This window comes from Sinohyriopsis cumingii, chromosome 8, assembly GCF_028554795.1.
Source record: "Sinohyriopsis cumingii isolate HCF-2022 chromosome 8, ASM2855479v2, whole genome shotgun sequence".
NCBI classification, from domain to species: domain Eukaryota; kingdom Metazoa; phylum Mollusca; class Bivalvia; order Unionida; family Unionidae; genus Sinohyriopsis; species Sinohyriopsis cumingii.
The window spans coordinates 88421252-88434080 of record NC_142968.1 but is presented as its reverse complement, the minus strand read 5'-3'; the positions used below and the strand labels follow the sequence as shown (position 1 = coordinate 88434080).

The following is a 12829-nucleotide window of genomic DNA, read 5'->3' as shown; positions in this document are numbered from 1 at the left end:
CTGAATTTTCAACAAGATATCTTCAGTGGTTCAAAAGTTACACTCCAGATAAGGATACAAAGCACAGAATTGTATTTTGTTCTTGCCATGACATTGTCCTTAAGGCAGGGGGGTCTGGTTATGTGACACATCACCTGACCATGATATATACCTGGGCAAAGTTTCATGAAAATCTCTTGAGCTGTTACAAGTTATGGACTGGACAAGTGAACAGTGCCATTTTACAGACCAAATACAAGCTAGGTGGCTACAGGTGAAAAGGTACAAGAATTAAAACATGAACATGATTTTTAAGAAATGTCTATATATAAAAAAAACATTGAGAAGTTGATTACAGTGACCTTTCTCCCAAGTTGTAAAATCAGTTCAGGTTAAGTGGCAATATGTGAATAGATATTGAAACATACAGAAATAACATTTAAACATTCAAAAAATCTTGGAAAAACAGTTTATGGTTTCACTAGTTGAAAATGTATTGGGTTACAACCCAGACAAAATATTTAATTTTTTTTAAAATCTAGAAAAGGAAACTCACAGTCACAGTAAAATGTTTAGGTCAATATGTAACACTGAAGCTACAGCTTGGCCAGGACGGACAGACTGACAAGTAGAGTAAATCAAATAATGGACTTTTTTAAAGGTTTTGGTATAATGCAAGTAGATACAGCTATTCATTGCAATAAGAGTCATACTTTAACTGGTAATGCTGTGACCTAGTGAGTGGGGAGAGAATATTTATCTAAAGATTAAAAGGTAATGGTACACCTGACAGTAATGGGTACACATGACAACATAATGCAAATTTGTACTGATGAAGTGTTTATTTTGAATGATGGAATGTCAATTCCTGTAAATCTGATGACATGTGAAGACACGATTACACTGTATAGCAACTTGGCTTATTAATTCAATATATCAATAAATCAATCAGGAAAGAAAAAAGAAAAAAAAAATCCCCTGAAAATAAATCTGATTCAGAAAATGTGCAATAAATATACGATATGAATGTAATTGTTATGGCTAACTTAATTTAACAAGGCAACTTACATGATTACAGGGTCTGTACAAAAATGCACCCACCCCTCCAATGTCACAGACTTACTTCTGGATTGAATTAAAGGTTTAATTTTCTATTACTGAACACAAGGTGTCTTATACCAGTCTGTATCCATGGTAACAAAACTTCTGAATACCATGAAAATAACATCAATGTAGGATACTACTTCTTGAACCATAAGTTTCCATCCATCAAAATGCCAGTTCATATCCTGTCAATCAAGCTTCAAACTGGCATATCCTGTCAATCAAGCATGCTGACTGCCTGATGCAACACTGCTCCAAACACAACAACAATTTCAAAGCCAAATGAAAGCAACATTGTGACTTCTTGACTATATTTAAGTTGTCTTTAGCTCGATCTAGGCATTTCCTTAATGACTGTACATACCATAGTACCAATGCCCTAATATCATGAAAAAAGCCATTTCACATTAGTATGAACACAGTACCAGAATGAGATAATAATATGAACGTTTTTGATCTGCATTAAAGCACAACACTTGGTAGTAGCTGAAATGCACATACATTTTACAAATGCAAAATATGAACATATAAATTGAACAGGGTGAGAGATAAGAACTTAAACATTTTGATCACGCTTTCAGTAGCAACTGAAATGTATGTACATTTTATAAATCCAAACTTCTTGCAAATGATATGCATAGGTTTGTGCAAAAGTTCATGGCAGTTAGAAAATTCAAAAGGATTTATGCTATTTCATGTGAGGTATTTAAATTATATAAATCATATTACCCATAGAAAAGAGAATTTAAAATACACTTTAAAAATAAAATTAAGGTAAATAATTTTTTTTAAAAACAAGAGTATCATGAACTGCACATTATATACCTGCCATTGTTTAACAAACAGTTTCCTAGGAACCAGTGGTAAAGGTAATCCAGTATGGTCTGGCATGTTGTGCAATTATGACATTTCTTGCTGGTATGTCTATGCCAGAGAAATGGGGTCAGGAGGTCAGTACTGTACCAGTAAAACTGATATCTATTTGCAGCACTCTGATGATTATTGACCAATAGTCTCAATGACCTTGACCTTTCATTAAGGAATGTGGCCTTGAACTAAACTTTAGAATATTATTTCATTATTAGTCTTATCATGTCTGTGACTTCTCTAAACCTTTTTCATTGTTCTAAGTGCAACCCATCCACCAAGTATGATCAAGGACTTGCTCTTCAGCAAAAGGTACTGCCATTGACCCAAATATCCCAACATTAAAATGTAATTAGGTTTCTCTCTGTCCAGATAATTCATTCAATAATACAAACTATAAATTTTTTGGAATATTTTGTCTGGAACATTAATATCTTTATTGATATAACTGTGTCTGGCTAGTACAAAGTTTAGGTAGATTGCATTATATCATTGCTTGCCAATAAAGAACACGTGTTATAACTTTACAATGTTCATTTAACAAATCTAGAATTTTTACTGACTTTCTGGTGTGCTTTTTTCCTTTATTTGTAAAACTAACAGTATGTTCATTGTATACAAGTATTGCCATTTGTGATAAAACTCATTAAAAACACTTATATACAACCCAGCTCTAATATCAAGATTGTTTCATAACAAAGATTTTTCCTGAAATCAGAATGTATCAACAAAAAATATGTCTATTCAGTTTATCTAATCTCTGAAAATGTGAAATATAAACCAGTTTCCTTCAACACTGCTTGAAGCATTCTTGTCACAAAATTACGGTATGATAACCAAACTAATTACATCAAAAAAGGATATCAAGGATATATATAACTGAATAAAACTGAGACCACAGGGACTTGCAAAATTTGTTGGAGATGCTGAACGCTTTATCAGAAATAACTGTAAATCCATTTTATCTGGAAATGGGAAAACAAAGATAATAACCTGCATTCATATTTAAATGCTTTAAAACAAACAAGTTAATCCACTTTCATGACATTGGGAACTGATGCTTTGTCTTCCTGTTTGTGTGTGATTGGGATTTTTAATGTATCTTTAACAAATTTTCAGTCATAATGTTAGGACTGTTACAGTGATGTCTAGTACTGGGGCATCATGTTGCAGACATTTAGCATGATGTCCCATCCAGTCACATTATTCTGACACCAGGCTGACTAGTCCTAACACTAACTTCTTAATGCTTAGAACCTAGTGAGGTAGCTGTTAGTACCATTTTTAGAAGTCTTTGGTATGACTTGGCTGAGGTTTGAACCCATGACCTCCTGCATCTGAGGTGGATACTCTAACCACTAGGCCACCGGAGCGGAGTCTCCCTTTTTAGTGGTAACTATCAAAGCAGCCTGCAATCACATGTCAACAGGATGCAATGCTAATGACCACTGATTACAGTTATCAAAGTTATTTAATAATTAATTCAGCCAAATATCTCATGATAAAAGGTTGTTTGTTCCTTTATTATTACCCTGAATAATATCAGCCCTGAAGAGACCTTCTTAGTAAGGCAGTTGACTTTTTTCCATATGCTTGACCAATATTCAATAAGGTGTAATAAAATATCATGAACTGCTCTTCTAAAGCTGGAAAATATATTTTAAAAGTTCAGTATCTGAAACATGCAGTGACAGTAAACATTATGTTCAACTGAGAAGTTTGTAAAGCATATGTTGTCTTATGATACCACTAGTAGAGTTGCACAAACTTCAGTTCTAAACCCTATGCAGCTCCACGGCTTGTTCCTATCTCTCAAGTTAATGTAATTCTTGGAATTATTTTCCATTTCTCATGATGATGGCAATCATATCTCCAGCCAAGAGATATACAATTTATAGATTCCTTCCTTATCCAAAGTGCAAGCCACAAGTTTAGAAACTGTAGACAGAAAATAATTTTTCTATTTTCAGTTACAGTGACCTTGATTTTTGCTTTTTACCATAAAATTAATAAGCTTCTTTCTTCTCTCAAGTGCGAGGCATCCACAAAGTTTTGTAAATGTTGGTGGTGAAGGAATGGAGTTATTGTACAAAAAACAATTTTTATTTTTTCAATCACTGTGACCTTGACCTTTTGCCCCAAAATCAATAGGATTTTCATTTCCACAAGTGCAAATCAGAATTGGGTAACTTCAGACATTAAATAGCTTGAGTTGTGAAGAAACAGAGCTGGCAATGGATGAATAATATCCAGACATAATAAGTGCCTTACTGAGTCTGGGGTGTCCAAGTTTTCTACGGTATTTGTATTTACTGAGTCTGGGGTGTCCAAGTTTTCTATGGTATTTGTATTTACTGAGTCCAGGGTGTCCAAGTGTTCTATGGTATTTGTATTTACTGAGTCTGGGGTGTCCAAGTGTTCTATGGTATTTGTATTTACTGAGTCCTGGGTGTCCAAGTGTTCTATGGTATTTGTATTTACTGATCACTTACATACCTGCCATGACACACAATGTCACATAAAAAACACGTTTGGTAATCCCCTCCTCCAACAGAGATGTGTTTAGAAAAACACGATTTCTGGAATCTTAGCTCCAAATTTTTTTCAACAACACCCAATATTTCTTGACCACTGTGACATATGCCTGCAATGTGTATGTAGCATGTGTGAACAGCAAATAGTCCTGATCAAACCTAGGCTAAACCTATCATTGGGACATATGGCTGATATAGAGACAACTAAAAATTAAGTTGGTCAGATATAAAATACTAACATTCAGAGATTACTTAATTGGTTGACAATAGCTAGGGTGATGTGTCAAATTCTACTGTGCGAAAACCCATTTAGCTAATTTGCATAGGTAAAGTACACAAAGTAGAACAACCCAATTCATTTGAAGTTAAGTACATTAAAGAGACATGCTGAAAAATAGACTGAAACTTGTTAAATTCTTTTTTTCTTCAAATTTTAATTTCCAATCATTTTCTATTTATTTATATGAAAATAAAGCTTATTCTCAACTGGACAAAATAGCTTACTTTTGGTCACGCACACTGCCCCCCCCACCAGCTCCTTGGGACCTCAAAAAACTTTTGGACTCTCAAAAATCCCCCAAAAATGTCTGGGGAATAAGGCAGGTATGCAATCACACATCTCACTTCTGTGTGAACTTGACTCAGTTCAACATATGTGGGCAGGTGAGAACGTTTGCCAGTAGTTTTCCATGGGTTGGTGGATCTTCTCAGGATATCCCCAGGTACTTCCCAGAATATCCCCTGGTTATTCTTCGACCAAAACATTGGCTGCCATGTTATAGACTATCATGTGAAAAATGGCATTAAACCCCGCAAAACATCACTATATTTAGATTATCTCTAAAACTGATAAATACCTATATTTCTACCTGATTAATATGCTCAAAATATTCTAATAACTTGATTTTGGAAATACCAAAAATCAAGAGAATATGTAATTTGTTCTGACAAATCTTTAGGCAAAACTGAAATTGTAGTATAAAAAAAAAATGTGACAACTATTTTTCCTCCTTTCAACGTTTGTCATTTCAAAAAAAATATATGTTCATTTTCAATGCAAAATCCAATGATTTTGTGGTTCAAAAAGCATTATTCGTGCTGAACATAAGCTTGAAAATTTCTGCAGCGCCTGGAAAACTGTTTCAAACAGCATAGATCTCTCTTTCTCCCTTCAAATATTTTAAGTCAATGCAATTATTAGAGGTAAATCTAACTCATTAGGAAAAGTCTGTAAATATACAATTAAATATACAATACTTATACAATACAAAGTAATGACAAAATACCTTAAACAAAACAAAGTACTATGCCGAGTAATGTTAAATATATGACATGACCTAGAAACTTCCCCACTATAACTCCACTTGGGTTTGCTGCTTTCACTAGCTCCAGCCAGAAACAATCAATACTTTTGCTGGCTTTGAAATTGTTGTCGTGAGTGGAAATGCTGTGTGGCAATCTTGATTGACAGGGCATGCCAGTTTCAAGTATACATCCATGATACTGTCATTGCAATATCTGAGGTTTGACTGTGAATGATATACTTTTTTCAGTCACATTAATATAACAAGCACAGGAAAAACTCAAAAGATCACAAACTATATACTGAAGCTGTTACAGTAATTTTGAGCTCTATTTTAAAAGAAGCTTCCTCATCCATACTCCTAATGAAAGCAGATCTAAAGCAGACAGAGAAATATCTGTCAGCAAGTTGTAACATTAATATAAAAAGTTGAACTAAAAGTACCCGATATACCTTTTAAACAGAAAATTAAGAAAATGGCACATGTAATGATTACATAAAGTTTACTTTAAATATTAGTATGAAAAGAACAACCTATTAGCCATAAACCTTAAATACAGCAAGATACGTAGCTACAGCTTCTATAATGGCAATAAGCCTGCTTTAATCTCTCTCTCTCCCCCAATATATATATATTTTAAATAACATTAGCCATTCTTCCAACAAACGGTAACAATATTATTCTGGCATCCAAACACTTCCCATCAGTCATCATTTTGAACTGTTTGATGAATTCAACCTAATCCCCAGGAAATAATATTGTTTTTAATAAACCTGCTGAGCAAAGCTTATGGGACAGAATGGACTGATGGTCTCAAATTTCTTATGGCTTGTTTTTTTTTTTGATGCACTAATAATGAACATGAATAAATTGTTCTGCTCCAAAAAAATTAATACAAGTGATCACAAATGTATTACAAAATCATATAGTATGTTTGTATATGAACAAAAATTACAAAGCTGATGCCATGCAAAAACTTTAAACATTCAATACCATAGTGCATGTGCCCCTTAATACTTTGGGCAATGACAATGCTTTCTTCTCTTGGACGATCTCAGTACAATATGGTCCCACTCTAAGCTAGAGGTGACAAACCACTAACAAACCTTTTGAAAAAATAAATGACACAAAATAGACTTGGTTTAGGCTTATTATCAAAACATGTTTTAGAAGACAACCTCAGAAAGTGATATGATGGTTTTCAGAAGTTCTTGATCGAGTCAACAGTTTGCTTTTGTACAGTATTCCTGACTAATTTAATCCTGATTAGACTGACCCGGTTTCTGGATGGCTGTCAGCTCCAATACCTGTCTATGCGACCATATGATGGTTCAAGGCAGCATCAACAGCCAGTCCGATTTGTGAAGGTGAGCTATGCAAGTCATGGTCTGCTCAGCTTAACCACTTAGGCTGTGCAGTGAATGGCGAGGGCTATAAATAGGTCTGAAAGTGAACAAAAGGATATTTATAAATAATTAAGACTGTCCTTCAAATTAATGCCCCCCTCTTCGATGACCAACGTACAACCTTAAATACCGACTTATTACTTATTATCAAATAGCACAAATGTCAATTACAGTCTCAATGATTCCAGTCACAGCACTTTGGCTTCAAGCTATCTGGTTATTAAAACCAATGTGCACAATTATTACTGGTTCTCTGTAGATGTTTTTTTTTTTATTCATTTGGATAATGAAGGAACTGCATCTTCTATTATTTTGACAAACTTCTGAACACATCACACCAAAATTCTATAACTTTCCTTGTGAAGTATTGTTGGGCTAATTTTTATACATGTCCAAATATGTTCAACTTGTTCCTCACCACCCAATGAAAGACACTTGTACCTATATAAAAATCAACATGCTTGTGAGGACAGCATCCCTTATTGAAATACAGCCTAGAGATTCTAGTAATTGAGCCATAATCTCGTGCAAGTAATATGTGATATGCATTCACACAAAATATCATTGTCCATAGAAACCCTTCAAAACCAAAACCTTGAGACCAAATCTGATTTTTAGTTGCCAGAGGTTTTCGATTTACAAAAGATATTGCAAACGTGAATAAATGTCTTTTTATATTTGGGGAGATGTACAAGCACATCATCGAGGTCAGCTTTTAATCTTACGGATCACTGCCATCTCACCTCTGTCTGCATGTGAGAAAGCTTGCCAGTAACTTCTCGTGGGCATGTATAGCCTATTCTGTACTGAAAAATGGTGTTAAACCTTACAAAATCAACAACTTTAAGTTAAAAAAGCCCCAAAATATTTTAAACCAAAATAATTCTAATTTTTTTCTCTCATGTGATTCAAGAGAGACAAAGAGAATTTTATCCATGTGTGTGTACATATGAAAAATGGAAAGTGATACTAGAAAGCAAGAATGTAATTATGGGAGAACATCTGCCTGTATGCAAGAAAAAAAATATAAAGAAAGTGTTTGCTTTTAATAAAAAATTAGTTGAACATTATACATTTCTTCTGACTACTGTTCTGCCAGTCTCCATTGGCAAAATAACAGGAGCGGGGCCCATAATCTTTAATAAAATGTTCTATAATCATTTACCGAAAGGAATAATATCATAATTAAGCAGATAAACATAATCTTAGTTGGCTTATGTACACGCATTTATTTATTACCAATTTTCCTAACAAGCTGGATGTTCTTTACAGTGAAAAGACACTGGATTAGATAATATATATTTTGGCATGTGTTTTTCCTCCACCAGTTATACTGGCCACCATATATAGCATATCATGAACTGTGAAATAGTGTTAAATCGCACAACAATAACAGAATTACAGGAGAAGTCTAGCAATGTCAAATTTTGTCCTGGAGAAAATCCGACTCCACAGGCAACTAAAAACAACATTCATACCATGAATTTTCCATCTCGTAACCATGTTGAGATCTCTGCAGTTTCAGTCAAGTGTTGATATGATCTATTTATTTCAGGACTTTTGTTACAGACCATTTTAGAGAAAAAGTTTTAAATTGATAAAGAACAAAATAAATATGAAACATCAATATTGATGGTCATTCATTTACAGTACAGGTGGAATGCTTTTGCTGCACTGGACTGTACAACACTCCCCAGAAACTTCACTGGACTGTACAACACTCCCCAGAAACTTCTTTATGACAGTTCAGCCCAGTTTATGACAATGTTTACAGACTGCTTTATGGCATTCAAATGTGCTGTGCTTAGCTCAATAATACACATGCAGTACTATTTTTCTTGTGATCAGAAAATTCCCAATTTGGCTCATTATGTGCAAATTTTTCCAATTTCACATCAGAATAGGTATATACTGTAGTGTAGTCAAAGTATTGGCACACAGATACAGTGTATATATCCATTCCTAATCCAAACATGATTTACATGTACTTAATCACTGTTGCCTATCATTTGGTGTCTTGATCTGTTGAACACCTGTAATTATCTAATAGAGCTCAGGAAAACCACCTGCACTGACCAGGTAAAAATTGTCTGAGCTGATTAAAACTTTACTACAAACTCACCCCTGGACCAAGTAGATGCATATTTATATCTCGAGAGCAAATTCGAGTTCATTTTCTACTCTTAACACGCACTAAATATTCAGTTAAAATTTAGCACACACCAATTATAGATTACTTTAATCTCATTTGCCTGTTTGTTATCAGTCTATAACACATTGCAAAAGAAGCTTTCTTTTTCACACAGGTACCCAATGTAAACTTGACACTAAAGTGGGTAAAACTCGAAACATATATTGCAGTTTCATACCTAGTCCTCGATTTCTTGCATTTACCGTTACATTTTTCGGTAATTTAGACATCATTTGCATGTGCAGAAAGCTTTCACACCTCGAAGAAGCCGAGACAGAGAATTTCATTTTTTTGAAACTTTTCATCTGGTCAGACAACGCTACACTAGACCACATTACCAGCATTTTCACGGCTGAAGCTTTACTGATACACTGTCACACCAAAAAGATGACGCTGTTAGATAGTTCTGTAACTATGCAATTCCTTTCACAAGAAAAATGATGCTAACTTACACTGGGAATAAGTATTTTATGTCTCTCAGCTGATTTCCATCAACTTTCACACAATGCATGCCATTTTAATCTATTTATAAAGTGCATAAGGTCGAAACATTTAGCAAAATGGTCAAAATTTGATTGGTGTGATGACCTTGAGATGTTCTGTATCTTTAGGCCAATCAGCAATCTTTCCTTTCATGGTGCCCTTGCCTAGCCATCTAGAATGGATACTTGACTAACATGAACTTTTAGTATAAAACTTGATGGAAATTGATACTGATGGAATTCTTCTTTAAAGTTTAAGTTACTGACATTTATCTTCTGAAAAGCAATTACATACTTGTACAAATATCTACTGGCATCTAGTCATTGGCTTTACAATGTATTAATAAAGCTGCTGTGTCTTGAAAATATCAGTGATCTGGGACTAGCGTAACAATGTCTGACCAGACAAAATTCACAATGTTTGGACAGCCTCTGTCTCTTAACTTCTCCCATATCCAGCTCTTAAAGACATGTGAGAGCTTGCTGAAAAAGAAAATTTCTCAACATTAAAATGATACGTACATTATTGAGAGGTATTGGCGTAAACATCAATACCACTACAAAATCAAGGACTATGTGTGCAACTGCAATTGCTAAAGTTACAAATCAGTCAATTAATATTTAATGGGACATGCATTGGAACGCAATATGTTCATGGTTTTTACCTATTTAATTACCAAGCTTGCATCAGGTACCTGCATTTCTTTAGTAAAAGTGTAAACAGTGTAGTGAAGAAGTGTACCTCCTGTGTTGAGTATAATAAAGACAGTGACAGATAATTGCTGCAACTCACTTGTCCCAGGGACAAGTGCTTGGAAAATGTTGCCTGTGCCCTGATCTAACTGCATGCATTCAACCATATCCTGTGTTATTTTATCTATTCTTTTTAATACAAAATGAGCGAGCTTGGTAATATCAAGTAATGTATTAAAACTTAGCAGCGGGCCTAGGCAGTTTGACAAGTGATACCTTTGATTGACATTAAGCTGAAGTCAGTTACATCACAACAGTGTGTCAGCAGTCAGTGTGAAACCCTGGCCAGTATGCATGTGGTAGATGATTGTTTGAATGCTGGTGATAGCTGAAAGGCTCGCTGAATACTTTTTTTAAAGTACTAACATTTAGTGAAGTACATGTAATTTAGACATGAAAGGAACTCATCTGAAGTACATGTAATTTAGGCATGAAAGGAACTCATCTGAGATTATGTACCTAGTGAAGTACATGTAATTTAGGCATGAAAGGAGCTCATCTGAGATTATTTTTCATTATTTTACAGCCTAGCTATGAATCTGTCAGAAAATATGACCTTTCCATATTAACAGAAACTTTCTTGTCCTGGACAATCCTTAAGTAAAATGTTTACTAGATCTAGAATTTTCATTTCTCCGAGATGAAGGACTGTGTAATTTACTTGGCCCTGGAGGTCTTTTTAACAGTGTACAAGAATTTTCTTGAGAAGAAGAATTCCAAAGAAATCCATGATTACTGAGGAAAAAAATCTCAACCTGACACCTTGCCTGAGGAGTAAACATTTTTGTGACACTTGTCTGTAACCATAGCCTATCATGAACGCAAAAACTGGGTTTTTGTTTTTGTTTTAGTTTTTTCTTCTTCTTTTCACTTTCTTTTGGCTTACACTGTGGAAAAAATCACCAGGCATAACAACTTCAAATGACTATACATGTTAATATTTCCACCAAGCATTTTTCTACATCAGTACATTTAACTTATTTAACAAACCAGAAAATGAAGCTATCTGAATGTAACACTGCAAAACCCATTCATTCGTAAGCTTCTGCTGCGTAACACACTGCTCCTACATATAAGGCATTATTTCAGTTGTAATGTACATTTCTGTAACGTAACAATAGTAATATGCCTACATTATACAATTACCCCAACCCCCCAATTCCTGTAATCCTTGCAAAGTGTGAGAAAGAATAAGGCAATATATCTGCAAATTCAGAGAGAGAGAAAGAGAGAGAGGGAGAGAGATCAGCTGGTTTACATTGTACAAAGATTGTATTAACCAGTTAAATGGACAAACCATGGTACAGAACACCCAAGCATGGTGTATAACAATAATACAGTGAATGACATATTATACACCTTCCCAGGACCTTTCATCCAAATTTGTGGTTCTAAAAAAACCTGCTTAACTGAAACCAGTATTTTCTGATTAGAATTTCATCATGAACTTGAACTTTGAGCCAAAATGACCCTGACCCTTGATTATTTGAAATCAAAGTCAACACGCTTCTTCCATACCATGAGTGCAAGCCCTTCACAAACTTTGGTCAAGGCATGTGGTCTAGAAATCAAGTTTATTCTGCTAAAATAATTGTTCTTCAATGTCTTTCAGATCCAAAAATCAATGGGCTTCTTCCTAACCCAGTGTGTAAGTCATCCACACACTTTGGTGAAGCTGAAATCCTGGTGTAGAAACCATTTGCTTCTTCCAGTCAGTGACTTTGACCATTCTGACCCAAAATCCAGATATCTTTCTTACCCAAAGGCAAGTCATCCAAAAAGTTTTGTTCATATTTGTAATACAAAATTAATGCTGTTTTACCGAAACCACTTTTTTTCTTTCATTCACAGTGACCTTGAATTCTGAGCTTTGAACTGCTCCATCCCATCAACAGGTTTTATCCTAACTCATAGTGAAAGCAATCCACAAAGTTATGTCCATGACTGTGATTTATAAGAAATGTTATTATGACAATGCCTATTTCAACTTTCTGTTACAGTCATGGTACCTTTGACCTACAGACCCCAAAATTAATAGGTTTAAACATTACCCCAAGTAAATGCCATCCACAAAGTCTGAGCTAATGTTATCGTGCACAAATCCTTCCCTTCTTTCAATCAGTGATGTTGATCTTTGACCTATTTACCCTTTATCAACAGACCTCTTTCTTACCCCACATGTTCAATCAATCCACATATATTTTTAACT

At 34.6% G+C, this 12829-nt stretch overlaps 1 protein-coding gene across 7 annotated transcripts in view; it reads right to left on the bottom strand.

Moving 5' to 3' along the window:
- Positions 1-802: 802 nt before the first annotated feature.
- The window catches only part of LOC149794094 (phosphatidylinositol 4-phosphate 5-kinase type-1 alpha-like), a 153930-nt gene continuing 141903 nt past the window's right edge, over positions 803-12829 (bottom strand). For all 7 annotated transcript variants that reach the window (XM_089968053.1, XM_089968052.1, XM_089968057.1 and 4 more), the window contains one exon: positions 803-7231. Coding sequence is in view for 6 of the 7 variants with exons in the window: in XM_089968052.1 (XP_089824178.1) it covers positions 7220-7231 (12 nt within the window). In the remaining variant the exon portion in view is untranslated. The remainder of the gene's footprint in view (positions 7232-12829) is intronic.